General features: G+C 46.9%; 1 protein-coding gene and 1 long non-coding RNA gene across 2 annotated transcripts in view; one reads left to right on the forward strand and one right to left on the reverse strand.

Moving 5' to 3' along the window:
- The first annotated feature begins 247 nt into the window (after positions 1–247).
- Positions 248–20137, forward strand: part of LOC142601987 (uncharacterized) — a 415639-nt gene continuing 395749 nt past the window's right edge. Inside the window, exons 1-2 of the long non-coding RNA XR_012835563.1 lie at positions 248–429; positions 3457–3593. This is a non-coding gene — a long non-coding RNA (uncharacterized LOC142601987). The remainder of the gene's footprint in view (positions 430–3456; positions 3594–20137) is intronic.
- On the reverse strand, positions 13354–15012 carry DIO3 (iodothyronine deiodinase 3). Its single transcript, XM_010297665.2, has one exon. The coding sequence runs from the start codon at positions 14790–14792 to the stop codon at positions 13968–13970; it is 825 nt and encodes a 274-aa protein (XP_010295967.2). The 5' UTR covers positions 14793–15012; the 3' UTR covers positions 13354–13967.

Here is a 20137-nt window from a genome sequence, read left to right on the forward strand (position 1 = left end):
TACTGTGGTAGTCTAAATGCCATGAACTTTCAATGAAATTAAAACGCACTATCAGGAATACTCTGAATCACGGATATGAATTAATTAAAAGAAATAGTTTCATTAAATCATTAAAATTTCTGCAGACTTTGTTGTCCAGAGTTGTGTTGTGCAAAAATGTGTACACGCCTTTTTTCCCAACCTAGAAATGGCATTTAATTTCATCTGTCACTTTACCAGCTAGTCATTTGGTACTGTGAGATACTTCTATACTTTGCCTCAAGCAACTTTAATTTTGACTGTCCTGAGTAATTTCTTATCATCATCGGAATGTAGAGTTTCTACCTACTCTGCATTTGAGATTACTCATGAGTATGGTGAACAGCACAGATGCCAGCAGAGACCGCGTAACGCCTTGCGAGTAGCCTTCCTCCCTTCTGACAACTGACCGTTAGTTCCTTCTTTTCTTTCCTTTCCTAACTTGGAAAAAGCTAATAATGCACAAGAGGGCTGTTCTTCTTGTGCCATGGTAGCTTCACTCTTTTATAGGCCTGTGAATTTTCCCAAAGCTTTATGGAAATCCAAGTCATATGCATGCAAGTATAGAATTGCAACGCCGTAGTTACCGGGGTGTCTTATCCACGTATTCCTTTAGGCAAGTCTAATACATTTTTGAGACATGACTTCCATCTGCAAATCTGCATCGATTCTTCCCCAATTAAAATCTCTGTCACAGCTGTAACTCTCATCATATTGCTGTGCTAGGGTAAGCTTGTTAAAACATGTGGTCTTTGTCTTCTAAATTATTTGGATGCTTACCCTTTCATTACCCCAAGTATTATTTTGGGTTTTTTTGTAAATGATACTGAAGGGACATTTTATAGAAAAAGAAGGTAAGAGTGAACAAAATAACACTTATTTGTGTGACTAAATCATTAGCATTGGGGAGTTCATTAAAGAATGCTTATAAAGAAAACCAAATTCTGAGAGTATATTTTGTGCAAGAGAAAAAAAAACAACCCCCAAAAAATCCTTCAAGTTGAGTCAGTTCCTGAACCTGTACTTCCGTATAGCTAACTAATTAAATATTATTTTCTTTATGAGCTCTCTGATATTGTTTTCTGTGTTTCGATTTTCAGATACATATGTAGGCAACTTTTATAGAAAGTGGATGAATCTAGGCTTTGGCTTTCGTTCAGCTATGTCTGGCATATACAAGTCTGAGATCTGTAATAGAAGAGTCTGGTTTAGAGACATGCACATTCACATCAGTATCACGTTTCTAAATTTCACAACAGTCTTAATTTTCAGAGCTCCTTACTTTGTATGTGCTAGATTTCCCTATTGTGTCAACTGGCTTTTCTATCTGTGAAGCACTGAAAAAAGCGTGTGTAAATTCAGACGAAAATTGCCTGTGCTGTTGACATTTACTGCTGTTGAAAATGTAGCAACTCAATTCTGATTTTCAGCTTGCTTTAAACTTACAGAAATGTTGCAACTGCCGCCTGTTTCTAATTATTCCTGAAAAGCCGGTAAGAGGTAGTATGAAGGCCACTCAGGAGAATGATTCAGAGTAATCTGGAAATTTTAGCTATTGATCTTTGACTGACGACATTCTCTTTGCTAAGCCTGACGTGTGCTGCCCAGACCAGAGGTTGTTTGTAGTTTGCATCCTGTTCTATCCAAGGCATGAAATTGCAGCAATGGGGCTTCAGAGAAGACAGCAATATTCTTTTTCTTAGAAGTAGTACTAAATAATGAATCAGAAGGGGCTTAAAGAGGTGCTCTTTTGGTAACGATAGCTTTGGTGAAAATTTTACATCTCTACAGCTGATCAATGACACTAGCAGTTACCAAAGCTCTTAGCCCATCACTGCTACCAGATGTTCAAAACTGGATGTCTGTATGTAAATAAGTTCCTGAATCTCTAATGATAATGAGTTTATAAATAGTTTGACGTTTAGCTGGGTTGTATCTCACAGCGGTTCACTGAGATTTGTGGATATCTATCACTGAGGTGTAACAACTTCACTGACACTAGGGAGAATAAATATGGATTGAAAAGCTTCACATTAGGCAACTGTGCTAATATTTTGGCCCTATTTCCTAGAAAATGATCTTTTTCTTTTTGATCTTAAAAAAAATGCAGCCAGTAAAGCAATTTTTAAACATCTTGGCCTGGTAGTTACAGAATCCTCCAAAAGCTTAGGATTGGTACAATTAAGTAAAAAAATTGGCCAAGATTTCTTAAAGATACATAGAGTAGGAGCAAAAAATCCTACTGAAATGAAAGGCAAGTTTATTGCTTTTCCACATTTCTGGGTATGAGGCAGTGAGACAGAAAAGCCCTATGGATGTAAACTGAGCAGTTTTAGTATGATTGTACTTTATTTTATGTAGACAAATAACTATATGCATGTGTGTGTGTAAAATCCCTCACCTAACTGATTCTTGAGGAGTCTCGATCACTCGTAGCTTCCTGGCTTACTGCATTAATGCTACTATTTAATATGGATTCTTTTCTATTTCACTTAGCACTGTTCTCGCCTTTTCTTAAGAAAATCTCACTCATCCTACCTCCATTTCTCAATGATGTGTTTATTTTCACAGTTCTCTCAACCATCTCTTGCACAGGCAAGCTCACTGACCATTTTTCGGTAACTTTTGAGACCTAAGAATGTACTTTCTTCATATGATCAGCTGGTAATTTGAAATCTAGGTCTCTTCATCCTCTTATTTCCTGGCAGCTTTTTTTGAAGACTATCATGGGGCAGGCAGTGATCCTCAAATGCTTCATGCAAGAAGCTGATCTCTACCGAAGCTCAGATAACTGTTGTCTTCAGGGATCTTCTTTATTGAACACCCATTGTCCAGTCTTAGGTGCTTACCTTGAGGTATATTTATTCAGTGTGTCACATGAGCATCTGCAGGGCAGATAACAGCAATTTGTGGAACTTCTGTCCTAAGCTGCAAATAACTCTTTTGTAACACAAGCTGCCTCATCCCTCATGCACAAGAAAAAGGAGAAAGCATTGAAACATATAATGAAAATGAACTGATAACTTTACCATAGCTTAGTAATGTTTCTTTTTTTTTTTCTTGTTAAAATGCAAAGCTCTTCAAATAGTAGAATAAAGATTTATATTTTTATTATCAGAGGCAGTGTTTAGAACTACAGCTCCTAAAGATAACCTGTTAAATGGCTTTTTTTGAAATCGCTGTGAGGAGGAGGCAGGAATTCTCCCCTTCCTGTGTTCACTGTTGCACCGGTGAATTCTGTGCTGCCTCTGACATACCAGACACATGGCATTGCTGGTACTCAGATATGATGGATTATGGCTCAGACTTGATGGTTCTCTGTTAGTTTTATTGTACATCATATACTTTATTTATTAAAGTATAAACCCTAATAAAACTCTTACATAAAGAAAGCTCTCAAATGGTTGTAGGCTTAATGTCCCTCCATCCTTTTTACAGGAAGAAAAATGACTAAAACTTGAAGTCAGACTCTGGCATGCTTGAATACCATATGCCTGCACTATTGAGAGACTGGAGCAGAGTATCTGGAGAAAGATGAGAGAGTGTGGGTGGCAATAGAAAAAACAACCACGACTGTAAGTTAGCAAGATAATATCCTTACTTTCTTCTGTGGGTCTCAAGAGTGATTAAAAAAACATTGGTGTTTTAAAAATATTGCTGAAGACTACAGTGTGACTCATAATGCTTCAGAGAATGGAATTCTTGGAAGTTTCACTGTAATGCCAGATTTTAGAATGGAGGGCAGCAGAGCTGCAGAGAAGTAACACGAGGATATGTTGACGGAGAAAGAACATCTCTGAGGAAATACAGGCGAGAGAGAAAGAAAGGAAAGAGAATGAGCCTGGGGAGAGATGACAAGACAATTATTTATACTGAGAACTGTTGCTTGCACTGGTGGGAATGTTTCACTGCTTTTTGAGATTTTATTGGCCAGTATTCCTGCCTACACAATGCTTGGTCATATGCACAGCAGGGAAAGATATGTAAACATGTTGACCAATCAGACAATGAAAGCAGTTACATGCGACTCCGAAAGTCCATCCTCAGCTGGCCTGAAACTTTTGAATGAATTTTTTTTTTTGAGGGGGGTGGTGTGGTGTGGTGTGTAAATTTCTGGTAAATTCAGCTATTTTATGAGGGAATGTATTGGCTAAAAGTAAATTTTCATTGGGAAGGTTTCTCAAGTCAGAATAGATATTCTGGTCAGAATAAAATAAAGAATGACAATTATCTGGAATTAAATAGTAGCCTCACAGTTATGGCATGCACCTGATTTTTGCTTGATACTGTAACATACCTGTTTTATACCCTAAATAAGTACCTTTGCTAGGAAAGTGAGTAGTCTTTCTCCCACCATCCTCTGCAAGTACTGACCAGCACCTATTTCCCTAAAGTTCCAAGGAAACGGTTTGTGTATTTCGCAGGCTGTGACATTGGCACGGATGTGGAAATTCCAGGTTCAGATCCATGAACACTGGCTGGGCTTCTACCAGAACCTTCTCCTTTAAGTGAGTGTCCTAACTATTTGGCAGCTGAGGTATGATTTGAATTCTCACTGTTACTTACAGGGGAAAAAGATACTGTTTACACTGGAAGCCTAAATACTGAAATCTAGGTGCTTCCCCCCCCCCCCCTTTTTTTTAAGAGCATTCTTATTATCTAGTCTCTCCTATAAACTAGATCTATAGTCTGTGCATATGGTTAAATAAAATATGTTGGTTCAGAACACTGGAAATGTGTTGATAGATTAAAGGTGGATAATGCTGCTGTCTGGGTAGCAACTTTGTGTACCTTTTAAACATTTAGTGATTAGTCATCTGAAAAGTCACATCTGACAAATGTCATGACTTGATATTTGGTACTTCCTCTCTGAAAAAAAAAAAAAAAAATCATATATCCAGCAGGGGAGCAAATATAACACCATTTGTATAAGTGATGGTCATATATCACAGTTAAATAAATTCCCTAAGTGAACAATTAGTTGATATGTTCTTGGCTGAAATTTGTTCGTGTAATTTGATCGATGAAGTGTGTGGATAAAGAATAGATTAACAGATCATAACCAGTTCACGAACAATTCATGAACAGGAAGAAAGACTACAGAGCAGGGAATTTGAATAATGTATATTTTATTTCACTTGTATAACAGGAAAACGTAGTTGAGTTGGCCAAAATGGAAAATTAAACTTTTTTTTTTTGTTTTATGTATTTCTTCTGGAAAATTAAATCTAGTTATATTCAGAAATGAAACATCTTAAATGAAAAAAGTGGTCTATTATGAAAATATGAGCATAGATTTTTTGAGTTTTTGCTTTTAATGTTTTTATGTTTATGTTTTAATGAATTCATGTTGGAATAATTTTGCAGTTTTCAGGTGGACGACACACGGGTTTTAGCCAGGTTGAACTGGCAACTTGGGTGGATAAAACATTTGATCAAGAATTTGTCCAGCTTTTCTGGGCTTATGATCTACCAATTCCCTTGTTTCCCAAGGCAGTGAACAGAGAAATGTTTATCTGTTACACGATTAGTGCAACTAACTTGCTCTCATATTGCCTGTCACCCTGTAGATTTCATAAAACGTGAACACAGCCAGACTGTTATGATCTCAAAGTCAGCAGTAAAATCTACAATGCGTGATGACAGTAGATTCTCAAATAAACAGGATCTTGGACACAGTGAAAAAATGCACCAAAAAATTCAGTAAACAACAGCAAGACAATCTGCATCTTCTCAGTTTGTGTAGGAGATAAGTCAAAGCTGGGAAACATTTTCTGACATGCCCATTAATGGATATACAACTCATCCAATCACTCAGGAGCTAATACTGCACTTTTCTGTTCTGTGCATAAAAAATGTCATGCCAAATGACTCTGAGTGGTATCCTTAATGATGAATTTACAACCATCAGCAAGGAGTCTTCTTCGATTGTCTGCATTAAAGCAGCAGTTGATTATAATCCCATCTAGTGATGCTTTTCCTTGGCCTTATTAAAAAGAACAGCATACAAGGCAATCATACCCCTGGGTGTCTTTTGACTTACTCAAAAGTATGGCTTAAGTGTTGATTTTTTTTCCAAAAAAACCCCAAATTCCATTTTACAATGATGGCACATCCATTGTCTAAAAATTAATGACATGGGAATTACAATGAATGTCCTGATTGCTTACCTAGCATTAAAAATAGTACCAGGTTTCACAGACAATATTTAGCCGGGCATATCTGTCAACTGTCAGTGCTGTGCACGGGAAATAGCCAACTGGCTCCCTCTTTTCGTCATCCTGCGGTTTGGGCCTTATCTCATGCATTTGTAATGCAGTGCTGCAGTCTCTCTCAGAGACCCTGTAGGCTCAACAGCTTCTTCCTCATCCACTCTCTTACTGAATTGAGCAAGAGAAGCCTGACATCTGGAAATGAATTGTGGGTCAGTGGGCATGTTCAATAACTGGAAAGATAAAATAAAGTCTGATTTTCCTTTTTGTCAAGTCCGTTTTCTAAGGATTAGATTTATTAACAAAACAAAAGATTCCAAAGAGAGTTCAAAGTAACACAGAATATGTGGTAAAAGACAAAGGAGATCTTTCCAGTTTCCAGCAGTGTCTGCAGGAAGTGCCAATACACATCCCTCTGGATAGCTTCCTGTCCAACTTTAGGAAACACAGATGCATTTCTATAGTACATACCAATATGGTTCAATTCTACTGGTAAATGACTGCTGATTTTCCCCAAACCACTCTTTGTGTTCATGAGAATGTGGCTGAAGACTTTAAAGATCAGTAAGTAAAAAAATGAAAAACAAGATCAATGACATTTCTTATCTGCTCTTTTTTTCTTCCATTCCTTCCATTATTCCTTCCAATAGATAATTTCTGGAAATTATTTCAGCTGAGTGAATCAAGTGGAGACATCTGGTGGGAATAGGAAAGGTCTTGCAGGTCGGTTCTGGGGAATGAGTCCGTGTATTACAAATTCTTTTCTTGCTTTTGCTTACCACACCTTTGCGCTAATCAGGTAGATAGAACTGTTGACTTAGTTTGATGGTGTGGTAGATTATTTAGTATCATCAGAGATACATCAGTCAGATAAACACTAACTAAAAAAAATCTATAGATCTGCATGAATGTCAAAAAAACTAGAGCTCAACATAATCACTCCAGTGGTATGCATTCTGGAGAAGTCAATATACAGTTAAAAGAAAAAAAAAAAAGATGAAATAGAGGAAATGAGACAACTGAATTCCATCTAGTATTTTCCATTTCCCCAGAACTGTTCATTATTCACTGACATACGTGCAGTGGATGTGTTCCACTTAGAGTGAGAAGAAATAGAAATGAACTTGGTAATTTGCTTAAATTTTTGTATAATTATCACTTTTTGAAATAAATATTTCATTCTATAAAATGCACAACTCCCTGCCTCTCCCTTTCCAATGTTCCAAACCCACTTTGGACTAATTTTGATCTCTGTTTGCAATTGTATGCATGCATCTGTGTGTTAGTAGCACAGTATGTTCTCTATGTCCATGTGCTACAAATCCAGTTGACAGCAGCCTTGCGCCCTATTCTTTTCTGGTTGTCCTTCTTCACATATAGTAAGTGATCAAATAAATAAAAAAAAAGTCTTTCTTGCGTTGAATTGTGCAACTTCCAGAATTTCTTCAGCCCAGTCCCATAGTTTTTATAAGGGTCATCTCCCCTATAAGAATTTTAAAAAGTCATAACATGTACCTTTAAATTTTATTTATCGCTTAATAAAATATCATTTTTCATAAACATATGTTTTAAAATTTATCCTTAGGTTATGTAATGTTTTTTATTCTTAGAAATTATTTCCACTATCAGGTCTTTGGCACTAACTACATCTTTGGCATAATTATACTGAGGAAGTTATATAAGCTCTGAGAAAGCTCTGAAAGATGTTTCAACACAATTTTTTTCAAGTTTAAGATACTTGAAGTGAGGTTCTGTGCTGTGAGACCTTGTTTAAATTCCGCAGTGTGGCACATCATTTGAGGAATTGTGCCTGATAACCTGGAATGATTAAATAAGTATGCTGAATTTTGGCCACTGCAAGGAAAGTACATCCTGACTGACTCTTCAGGCAAGAAAAGAAAGACCCACCGAGGAAATAGAAATATGACCTTAAAAATCTCACTCGAGGTGCCTTGGAGTGGATGTGAAAGTCTGGTTGAATGCAGACTGCTCAAGCACTAGTTGCTTTGTAAGCCTAAGAAGGTGAAAGGGAGAAGATGGACAGGAGAGATCGATAGAAAGCTTTGCCATGGTCCTTAGCCTCATTGCTAGGGGTTTCAGCAAAATATGTTTATCATTTATTATAGTGCCCATTACTCTCTAATGGATAATGGGATCCCCTTCTGCTAGGGACCATGTGCCAGTTCATCCTTGCATGTCTCCAGTAAGAATTGCTGCTCTTAGATGTTGTTTTTTGTCAGACATTCAGGGATCACCTCTGTGTCAGGGTAATTCTGGACACTGGGGGAGCAATGTGTAGGAGGTTAAACTACCTTACCCCATCTGGCCATGTCCTAAAGGTCCTTTCTAGATAGAGGATATCTATTACTTAAAAGGAAATGGAAGCGAATGTTTCCATGAGCAAAGTCAAGAAGGAGCTATAAACTTGGGAAAGAGAGAGGGAGGAAACATCAGATAGGCCTGATCTTCTATGTTTGAAGGGCACAGGAACTCCATGGACTAGACTGCAGGACCCTTACTTTTGTGAGCATAAACATTATACCCTGAGAAGACTTCTTATACAAAACACATTAGCTGACGGATTTAAACTTTGTCTAGTAATGTATTTTCACACAGGAAGGATTGAATAGTGCTTACTGGTGTAGCGAGGATGTTTTTGGCTATTGATTGTCACTGCATTTACCACTGTAAACCACTTCCAAAATCTCTGAAGAAGCAGGTGGAAGGCCAAGAAGATGAGAAATACATGGAGTAGTCAATTAAGCGGAGGTCATAAATGAATCCTTTTTCGAGAAGCATCATCAAGAATTTGTCTGAAAAGAGAAATTTGCAAAGAAGGAAGCAGGTGTCAAATTCCTTTTGGCAGCTGGATGCTTAAAGTGTTTAAACTGAAAAGCTACCTGATCTAAAGCTCAAGACACTGAGAGGATGTCCCTTAAGAAGTGGAAGGGAGCACTTATCGATGGGGTTGACAACTCTCAGGCTGTAGGAAGGGTGCAGAACAGTGAGGAAAAGTGATGCCATGACTAAGTTCTGGCAGGATTTAGGACACTGGCACTGTCAGCGACAAGGAACTTGAGAATGATTTTTGAGCTCTGTATTCAAACAGCTGTCTGTCTTCCGCAGCATGCTGTAGAAAAATAGAGGGTTTGAACCATTAGAAAAGCAAAGGAAGTGCAATAGCCCAGATTTTGATCATAATTACACCCAGGTGGTTCTGAAGTGACTACACCCGTGTCATTGAAGTTACACCAGTGCAAAACTTCTGTGAGAACTGAATCAAGCCCTTTGTTTTCTTGCATTTGTGTACCAAAAGAGCACTCTAACAGCTCTTAGTAAATAATAAATTAATAATGATATGATGATCTCCCTTATGACTGGAAGAAGTACAGAAAAATTAGTGTCGAAGTAAGAATTTGCTCGCAAGGTTCTTTGAATGTGTGATTTCTAGATTTATATTGAATATAGGATGCTTTGCTGGAGTGATTTTAATTTTTATTTCAAACACCAGAAACATCAAATTTAGTCAGTATGTGATGAACAATGCAAAACCTACAACATAAAGCTTATAGATCGAATGAGTAAGACCTCTGGTCTGTTCATCGTAAAACACCTTTAAATCCCCAGCAGAAAGTAGTAATGAAAACAACTAATGAAGGCAAGTGCTTTTGCTGTCTCCCTGCTGTAAAGCAAATAATGTTTTAGTAGTTGGTTTCGTTTGTGTTTCCCCATTTTTACCTCGGAATACACCAGATTGCAACGTTACATCACATTTCTAATGACTGGAACCATGTCCTGAGATCCCCCCCTGACTACACCACAACTTCCTTCTTTCTTTTCCCCTCCCGGCTGGAGGACTGTATGTAATTATGCTGAGGATATAATTCAATTAATTATTGACAGAACACGTAATCACTACTCAGATCTCCCTCTGATAAACCTCTTTGCTGCTCTCTGACTTCTGTTTGTCATGCACTAGGGAGGTGGAAAGGCAGTAAAAATGCGTTTTGAAGATTGGACGTTTCTCAATACTCTCTATCAGCCGGAGAGGCTTCTGACACTCTGGGTTCTTTAGATGTAAAGCATATATGTTCTCCTCTGTGCTAAACAAATATCCCAGAGAAAGCTCAGTGGGATGGAGGCTTATGATTCATTTTAAGAGGAGGATATAATAGGAGCAGATAACTTTGATTTGTGCAAAGGAAAAGTGTGATCTCTTTCAGGGATTCCGGGCATTCACAGCAATTTTTTTCTGCTGCTGCTGATTAAAGAGACAGTGATAAATAAGAGCTCTGTGTTCGGTTTAAAGGCGGAATGTAGCTTTAGGAAGCTGACTTATTTAGAAAAAATAAAATGAAATATCCTGACCCCCGACAGCCTTTGACCAAAATCTGCTAGTAGCAGAAACTAAAGACGAGGCTGTTTCTGTAACTATTAAAACCCAAGAGAGGACAGTGATCATTTCTGTCCATATGACCGGAAAATGTTCCGGAGGCCGGGCCGGGGTGGGACGTGCCCGGGGGTTGCCCCTAACTTCGGATCTTCGGATTACTACTAAAGCGTGCCAAAAGCGGATAAGAAAAAGAGATAACGAGGTGAGAAAGCAAAGAAGGGCTTTATTGTAAAGCAAGGAAAACTAAGCTGTGGGGGGAAAAAAAAAAAAAGTAATCGCGTAGATAGAGGCTGCCCTTGTAGCCCGTGCAACTTCTGCTAACCCGCTGCCGGCTTTGAAGAGGAGCGCGGAGCCGCACGGTCTCCGACACCCGCCGAGGGCCGGGTGGGTGCCGATGCGCCGGGCATCAGCCCCGGCCTTCACACGCCTCTGAGAGCCGAGCTTAGCGCTGACAAGCGACCCGGCTCTGCGTGGGGGTTCGCCGCCGCCGGCGCTCGGGGGGGGGGCGCGGGGTGGTACCGACCCCGCCCGGCGGCTGCGGGCAGCGGGGAGGCACGGGGGGCACCCACCGCCCTTCCCCTAAGGCTATGTGAGAAAGTCTTTTCCTGAGAGAAGACCCGCTGCGCGAGTTTGCAAAAAGCTCCTCCACCTTTGGTTTTCACGGCACGACGCGCGTGGGGCTGGGAAAGGCACTGCGGGGGGCAGGGACACGGCTGCGCTCGGAGCCGGGGGGCAGCAGCGCAGTGGCGGAGAGCTGCCCCGGCAGCCGCCCTCCGCCCGGGTCTGGCAGAGGAGCAGCACCTTCACCTGGTCTCTGGAGCCCGGTGTAGGCGCTTGCCTCGCCTCCTCTCCCCTCCTTGTGGATGTGCCAACATGACTTTTGTTCCTTCCGTGTCGGGAACAACGTTCAAAGGGAACGGGGCGTCGCTGTCCTTAGGCAAGAGGCAGCCGAGTTTGCTGATGCTTGGGAGTCTGGGACCGGGGAAAAGCGCTCGTTCGTCCCGCGTGGGGTCGCGGGGAGGGAGCCGAGACCGATGCGGCTGTGCACCACGCGCGGACGGTGGCTGGAAGCGGCTCAGGCGCTGACACCTTTACCGTGCCTGGGCGGGCGTTGCCCACGCCGGGAGGAGCGGGGTGATGTCCCGCCGCAGCCGGCCCTGCTGGGGCTGCCGCGGGGGTTCCCCCTCCGGACCCGGACTTCGTCGAGGGCTCTGTGCTTAGCGCCCAACGCGCGACCGGGGGGAAGCAAGCCCACCTCGGGCTCTCGCCACGTTGCCCCAGCATCACCGGAGGTGCCCGAGCCGGGCGGAACCGGTGCAGCCCTGAGCCCGGTGCCCCGTGAGGCCGGCCGGGCGTCCGCTCATGGGGGCAGCGGAAAGGTGAAGTGCTGAAGGGTTTTAGGGACCAACAGAGCGGGTTGCACGGCCACACGGGCCGGGAAGCCCGAAGCGGGCACCCGAGCCGGATCTTTTGACACCGCTGCCAAAGTGGCCCGATCTCCAGGTGCGCTGCGCTCCCGCCGAGGGCAGGGGCTGCGAGGGCGAAGGGGACTGAGGGGCGAGGTCGGAGCCGCTGGTTTACCTGTGGGAGACCTCCCGCTGCTTGTCTTGCGGGGTAGCGGCGGGAGCGGTTACATGGGCTCGTCTAAACCGTGAATGTTGAGGGACAGGGACGCTGCGGGGACAGAGGAACATTTTCATGGACCAGACAGGGACTATAACGTCCTTTCAAACAGCTTTCCGCAGGTTTAGCTTAGCAGTGCGGGCGCGACTCGGTCCCCCAGCTGCAGGGGACGGCATCCCAGCTTGCCTTACTCTCGGGCGGTGCACCCCTCTCCAAAACTTAGTCAGGGGCTGAACAGCCCGGGCGCCTCGTCCCGCTGCTGTCAGGGACAAGGAGGCGTTCGGAGACACAACGGGAGGCGTTTAAAGACTCGCTGTTTCTGGGCGGCTTTGCACAGCTCCTGCGGGGGTTGCGGGATGCTCTCCACGCTCGGCTTCACCTGCCGGGCTCCGGGGGAGCGAGCTCCGGCACCCCGCACCCTTTGAAACGCAGCTGCCGGCCTCCGGGGAGGGAGGGTGAGCCTCGCACCGCCGGGCTGGGCGCTGCCCTCCTGCCCGAGCCCCGCAGCTGCCGTCACTCGGCGGGGCCGGTCCCACCTCGCCGCAGGTGCGGATCGCGCTGCCCCCAGCCGGGCACCGGGCTCCGGGACCGCCTGCGCGCCCGCGACGGGGCGTCCTCGGCCGAGCGGCTCTCCCGCCCAGGACGGCTTTCCCCCGCCTGTTTTTCTGGCCGGGATTCACTTGACTGCACCGCGCCGGCCAGCTCTGCACCTTCGCCCTCCCAGGGCTCAGCCCCGGGGGCGGTTCGCCGGGGTCAGAGAGGGAGCGCGCCAGTCCTCCGGGCCGGTCTCTAGGACCACCGAGGCGCTCCCTCCCCCGGGACTCCCGGAGGTTTGGATTTCCCCCTGGAGACGCCCAGTTCCCCCACCTTCCCCCACACCCCCACCTGCTTTCTCCTTCGGGTCGCGGGCAGCGTGCGCTCCTGCCGCAGCCGAGCGAGAGCCCGTCGCCGGGCGCGGCAGCGGCTCGCCGCCCCCGAGCCCCCAGCAGCGCATCCTTTCCCGCCTGCCGCTTCGCCTTCCCCTCCTCGGCTGCGGAGAGGGTATTGCGAAGTAGGTAAAAGGGAAAGTGAATGTAGCGGTCGGAAGATAGGGAGAGGCAGTCAAGGTTAGACGTGTAGTTACTCAACCTTTATTATTTAAAAAAATTCATAAAAAAAAGAGAAAAAGGTGAACGAACGTCTTACAAAACCCCCCCACATAAATAGGACATTCCGTTCAGCTCTGGCTATTGGCAGTTCTAGTACTTGACAACATCAGACGCGATTTCCTGGCATTAGAGAAACCCATTTCAAAATCGGTCATCACAAAGAAATACTAGAAATCCCAGTTAGCACTTGCTAGGCAGCACGGAGCACTTGTACACAACTTTTCAGACACACACACCCGCGCACACACGCAGCTGGGAACAGATCCCGTAGGAAGAGAGCCTCCTTAAAAAATAGTAAACGCTTCTCAAAAAAAAAAAAAAAAAAAAAAAAGAGTTATTTACAAAACGCACATGGAAATACAGTATTGACAGAGCGTGGCTGGCAAATCAACATGATTTGAATAGAGAAAGGACTATGGCACATCTTGCTCGAAAGCTCGCACAGCAGCCTCCTTCGAGTGTCCCCGGGGGAAGACAGCTCCTGCCGTCCGCGTCGCAGTGCCTTCTCCCTCCCCACCTCTCCTCCCGCCCTCCCCTCGCCTCTCCACCCCTGCACTTCTTGCCAGGTCCTTTTTACACTTGGATGACCACCGTGCTGGGGCTCTGGAGCCGGGTTTTGTACTGGTCTAGCCAGCTCCTCAGCTCCGAGATCTTGTAGCCCTCTGGTCCTCTGCCTCCCTGGTACATCACCTTCTCCTCCTGGATGATGTAGAGCCTCTCGAAGTAAGCACCGTAGGCGGCGCTGGAAGCATTGTCCATGGTGTCTACGGCCAGGGGGCAATCGGGCGCCCCTTCCCTCATCAGCTGAGCTGCCCGCAGCCTGTCCTGGAGGCACTGGTGCTTGGGGATGTTGTAGGCTGCGTCCGAGCTGACCCAGCCGTCGGAGGGGTGTGCTTCTTCGATGTACACCAGCAGGAAGTCAGCAATGTCCACGAAGTGCGCGGCCAGGCGCTGGAAGGACCTCAGGCGGGCCATGAACGGGGGTCAGGTGCAGCTGCCGAAGTTGAGGATGAGGGGTCTCTTGCCGCGGGCGAAGTCGAGGATGCGGAGCCTCTTCTGCCCGTCCAGCTGGATCACCTCGGGATTGGGGGCTAAGGAGCCCACGTGTGCCGACTTGAAGAAGTCCAGCTTCTGCCCGTGCCACACGGCTTTCAGCGACTCCAGCGTGAACATGCGGTTGGAGTCGGACACGCAGACCGGGGGGTCGTCGGGGGGCGGCCCCTCGCTGGCGCTGGCCGCCTCCTCCGCCGTGGGCATCATCAGCATCTTCTTCCTAATGCACAGAAAATCCAGGAGCCAGAGCATCACGGCGGTGAGCAGGAAGCGGGGGAAGAGGAGGATGCAGGCGGCCGCCTGGGTGAGCAGATGCAAGGTGTGAACGCCAAGGGAGTGGAGCATCGCAGCGGCTTGTGCTGCAGGGCGCTGGCTGCCTGGGGGCCCCCACGCACCCTGCGTGCCGGGGTCTGTGCAGCACAGCTGAGATCCCGCTTCTCTTTAAGCCCATTTTATAGTCAGGGATTTAAATGAAAAGTGACTCCACCTCCGGCCAGAACCCGCCCCTCTGGAACTTGAGCCTGGGGATTACCTACCCCTCCACTCTAATGACCTAAAAATACACAGACAAAAGGGGAGAGAGCCCCGGCGGGAGCTGCGAGGGACGTGCAACGAAGCAGGGAGCAGCCGCTATCAGGCACCAGCAGAGAGTCCGAGATAGGGCACCGCCGGGGTCCCCGGCCGCAGATAGCGGCAGGCGCTCGCAAACAGCCCCGCCAAGGACAATGCAACAGGCGCAGCTTGCCCCCAGCCCGGCCCGGCCCGGCCCGACCCGGCTCCGCACGGGCTGTGCGAGCGCGGGGCCGGCGCCGCGCCGGAGCGGCACAGGGATGGTGGGCCGGGGCCGTCCCGGCAGCGCCTGCAGGTGACAGGGACTGGCCGCCCGCGCCGAGTCCCTCCCCGCGTCTCCCTCCCCTCCCCGCCCCGCCAGCCCGGTCGCCCCTGGGCACGGCCTCCGCCCCGCCACACGCCCCGGCGCCGCGGGGGTACCCGGGGCTCGAACCCGCAGACTTGCCGCGCCCGCATCCTCCCGCCGTCCGGCGGCGGGACGGGAGGCGGCCGCTGTCCCGGCCCGCGGGCCACCCCCTCGCCTCTCGGCGGGCGGCCCGGGCCCCGGCGGCGGCGGCCCCCGGCGGGCGGGGGGGGGGGGGGTGCCAGGTGGGCTCGGGCCGGGAGGCGCTGCCCCGCGGCGGAGGAGGGGCGCGGGGCGGCGCTCCGGCCGCTAGGGGTAGCTGTTGCCCGAGAAGCCGCGGCGGCGGCGGCTGTGGCGGCGGGGAGCCGCGGGGCCCTGCCGCCCCCCGGCCCGGAGGTGTCAGCGGCCCCGCCGCCTTGCCCCGGCCCCCGGGTCGGAAGGGGCGTCCCCGGGGCTGCGGGGCTGCTCTCGGGGTGGGGGTCACCGGCCTCGCCCTCGGGAATGAGGGTCACCGCGGGGAGCCCCGGGGCCGCAGGAGACTGCGGGGGGCGGGCTGGCTCCGGGGCTGCGGGTGTGAAGGCGGGGCCCGGCCGCGCTGCCGAGGCAGCTTTTGACGGCGTTCGACGCCGGCCTGGTCGGGACGGCCCCCCGCATCCTCGGGGAGGATCATCTCGTCTCGTCCCGGGGACGCACCCGGGGCATGCGGGGTGTGCATCACCCGGGCTTCTCCTGCCGGCTCAGCCGTGACCGCGCTCTCCCTTGTCGCAGAGCCGGGGCCCAGCCGGTGCTGCGAGGGGTGCCACGACGGGTGGGCAGCGGGGACAGTGGAGGCAGCAGGAGAGAGCTGCCTCCGCGATGTCCCCCTGGTCACTGGAGGCCCTACTGCATCCAGGTGAGCTGGAAGTCAGGGCAGATGCTCCTTTATGGTGACCCAAGAGGAGGCAGCAATATTTTTTTTCTGTTGTCAAGTGAAGTATAAACACAAACTTCTCACCTGAGTAGGTCTAGCAAAGCCCTTAAGCAGATGGCTGAAGTGTCACCTCACGGACGTGGTCAGGGAGACCTGTGTACTGTCCACAGAGCGGACATGCAAGGGCTGGTTTTGGGTTGGTTGGGCTCTGTATCAGTAACAAAGTGCTTGCAGTATGTGGAGCTGAGCACAGACTGGCCACTTTCAGTCTTCACCCAGTCAGGAGGAATTTAGGATCTGTAAATTCCTTCTTGCTGGACTAGATGGAGGGAGACCTGTCTTACAGGTATGGGGCGTAGATCTAGTTTGGTGTACAGACACGGCCCTAGACAAAAGGCGCCAGCTCTGCTCACAGCCTTGCTACTCTGATGCCAGGTTCCCAGCTTGCAGCATGCACATCATTTCCTTGCCGGCTTCTTCAGAAAGGGATATTAATTGTCCAAAGTGCTGAACACTGCCCTCTGCTATGCAAATGCGACTCATGCATACAGCTGCCGCTCACTGAGGTGCCTGCTGCGCTGGCTTTGGGGACGCACGACCCAAGCATTCAACGTGTGTATGGGTCCTGAGCACCCCAGGTCTCTGGCTGCAGATTCCCAGGCACCCTGAGAACTGGCATCTCCCCCTGGGTGCAAGCCCACATTTCTCCAAATGTGATTGTGCGTGTCTCCGTGCCTCCCGTCTAACATCTGCAAAATGGAAAAATTAATGCTGAACCTCCTCATGGGAGTCTAGGCGGCTTACTTCATTTTTATGTAACTTATTACGAGAAGTCTGAATAAAAGGCAAAATTAAAATCTCATTTTATTTTTTCTTTATCTGGTTCCGAATAGGCTGTTTTAGAGCAATCTAATCAGGCGCCTGGTTTGCAGCCCCCTGGTGCATCGTCTTTAGTTGGTGTCAACAGCAAGTGAAGGGAAATTAGCATTTTAGCATCTGAATGGAAATCTATGCTCCAGTCCTCAAAAAGCCATGTTCATACACTAGCCTGATTAATAACTTTTTTGGCATTCCGTGGTGCTCAGTCCAGGGAAAATTACTGAGTAGATATTTACTATATTGTCAAACTTATTTTGAACTCTTCATGTGGGCCTCTCACCACCTCTCTGTGCAGTTATGCAATCTTGAAAACCACAAATTAAAGCCTCTAAACAGACGCAATAACAAATTGTGGTAGCTCTGAAGAAACCCCCAGGAAAAAAAATTGATCTCTCAAAGCGACCTCTTCAAACTATGCTGACAGACGAAAGCCTGAGTAAACAGATGGGTTTGCAACCCTGAATATCAACAAACTTTGCTCTACTAGATCAGTGAGAGATATTCCGAGGTAAAAAAAGTATTTGGTCTTACATAGTGTATTTGTAGCTGGATAGGGACTTTGGAAATGACTTTTTCTCCATTCCCTGGAAACAACTTTGCTTTATTTTTATAGCTTGAAGGAAACTTTTCAATTGGGGTTTCCTGTTCAGCCGTGGATAAGCAGAGAACCGAAGCATTTTGCTCCAGCGGCCCACTGCTACGCTTTCCTGCCATAGGGAAATTCAAGTATAACCTGAGGCCGCTGTTTCACAGCAAAACGGTGGCTCTGCGTGGCTCTACAAGCCACGCACCGATGCGTTCAGTCGAAGTACAGCGCTCGTGTATTTATACAAAACTCCGTGGGAAAGGGTGGAATTCCTTCTGCAGCCCTTTGGTTCTCGGGAGGTTTGAAGTGACGCGTTGCTGCTGTTCTCACTTCTGTCTCATGCTGGATGGGTTTCAAAAAGTCATGTGTTTTCACTCCGGTAAACCCTCTCTCTACTTCACAAGGCCTGTACCTCCCAGTTGCATCTTGGATTATTTTTAGGTACATGAAGGTAGTTGGTCTTTCTAGGAAACCATATTGCTGCTACTAATAGTGTGGGAACTTACGTCTTCCTGTGTACTGAGAAGTTCATCGAATATATCCTGAAATATGGGATTTACAGTGGCACATCTGGTTATGGGTGGTTTTTACTCTTCTGCATGTGGTCTGTGGTTCAGCAGTCACTAACTTAAATATATATGTGTGTGTGTGTCTGCATGCGTGCACATACAGGGTTCAAATTAGTTCCCTTTTTGAGAACTTTATAGTTGTAGTTTTTCTTCATTTGATAAATGTAATTTATAACTCGTTTAAAGTTATTTTCACAAACAGGAGCTGCAAAATAAATTCAGCAACTTATAAAAACAAAACCTCAAAAAGCTGAAATTAAAAACATCAGGTCTGCTTTGATGTAGAGGATGTGTTGAAATGGTATATTTACATGTTTATTTTCTATTTTATAATTTCCTGCGCAAAGGCACGCAATACTTTCTGACAGGAAACAAAATGTATTTTGGAAGAGTTCCACCTCTCATGTCATCTAAGCTACATGTCGTTAATGTGTTAGAACAGAACTTTCTGTGAAGGAAACGAAAAGACTTTGCTGAAGTTTGGATCTGGCCCTGAAAAGAAGAGCTGGACAATTTCTTCTCCTGTAAGCGGCTACCCAGTGACTACAGAGAGGTGCAGCAGTGCAGTGGTAAATCACTCACCTGTCTGGTATGTGTAAGAAGTGAGTAAATGTTATATTGCTGAAAGTGGAGCTGGATAAACTCCATTTGCAGTTGTTTGCTCTTAGTAACACGTCTGGAAAAAAGTTACCATAAACTGGAGTCTGTGCATGGGTCTGGCTGTCTCTGGACCTACATCCCTCTTAATCTTTCACCACTTTTAGATGACACCTGTTTTTCTTTTCCTCCCTCCTGTTTGGGTTTTTTGTTGGTTTTTTTTCAATATATATATGACTCAGAAAAAACATGCAAAGCCAAGCAGCTACCCAATGCTTTGAGTAGCTTTGAGAATTGGAAAAAAAAAAAAAAAGTGCCATGCTGCAGATTGGTCTATAAAAACACTAGTGGAGCCATGGACTTTGACTCTCCTACCCCACCCTGGCATTCTTGCCTTTGAATACATGACAAGTATGTTGTATATGACAAAGAGGTTCCCTGCGCTGAAGATTGTTAATTTTTTTTTTTTTTCTCTCCACTTCTTGCTGACTCTGGGTTGAACTGGGAAGGAATTGTTTAATTTGGAGGGAGGACTGATACCACAGCTAGAGGTCTGTTAGTGCAACACTCAGGTCTCACCCTGAGTAAGCGGAAACCAACATTTTCTTGAGTCTGTGAGCCACCTACCAAAGCTTTGCAGCGTGACCAAGCATACAGTTCTTCTGATGTGTTAGTGGGTTTCTGCACCTGCCTTCACACTGCTGCTCGCGGCCGCCCCTCTTGTGCTAGCAGCCTGTCAGGCTGGGGTAGAAACTAGATAACTAAAAGGTTCTGGATTAAAGAATTCTGATTTTAAACCCAGATGAGTCTAGCGACTGGGTTTCCTTTAGGACCCCTAAACCAGCGTGCAATAGCACAACTTAACAGTGCAACTTGATGAATGCCAAAGGTGCAGCTTTCCACTCCATGACTCTTTCCTCATTTCTTCTTGCGCCGTGTCTTGTGTGACCCTGCAAGTCACAGTGACCTGGTTCGGGGACTAAGGGGGCAGAAAAGCTTGGCTTTGGATAAATGAGTTATTTCCTAACAGGTTAGTTCCCTAAACTGTCTCATGACAAAAGGAAACCATCACATGTGCAATGCAGAGAAAGCACAAGAGAAATGGCCGCAGCGTGCAGTCAAGGCAGGGGCAACAGGACCATCCTGTCAGACTGCCTTCACAATATTATCAAACTACCCCTGGGTAGCGAGAATGTGTTAAGAGCAGAAATTTCCTGAACAAGCTTCACTGCAAGG

Source organism: Balearica regulorum, chromosome 5 (genome assembly GCF_011004875.1).
Source record: "Balearica regulorum gibbericeps isolate bBalReg1 chromosome 5, bBalReg1.pri, whole genome shotgun sequence".
NCBI lineage: Eukaryota > Metazoa > Chordata > Aves > Gruiformes > Gruidae > Balearica > Balearica regulorum.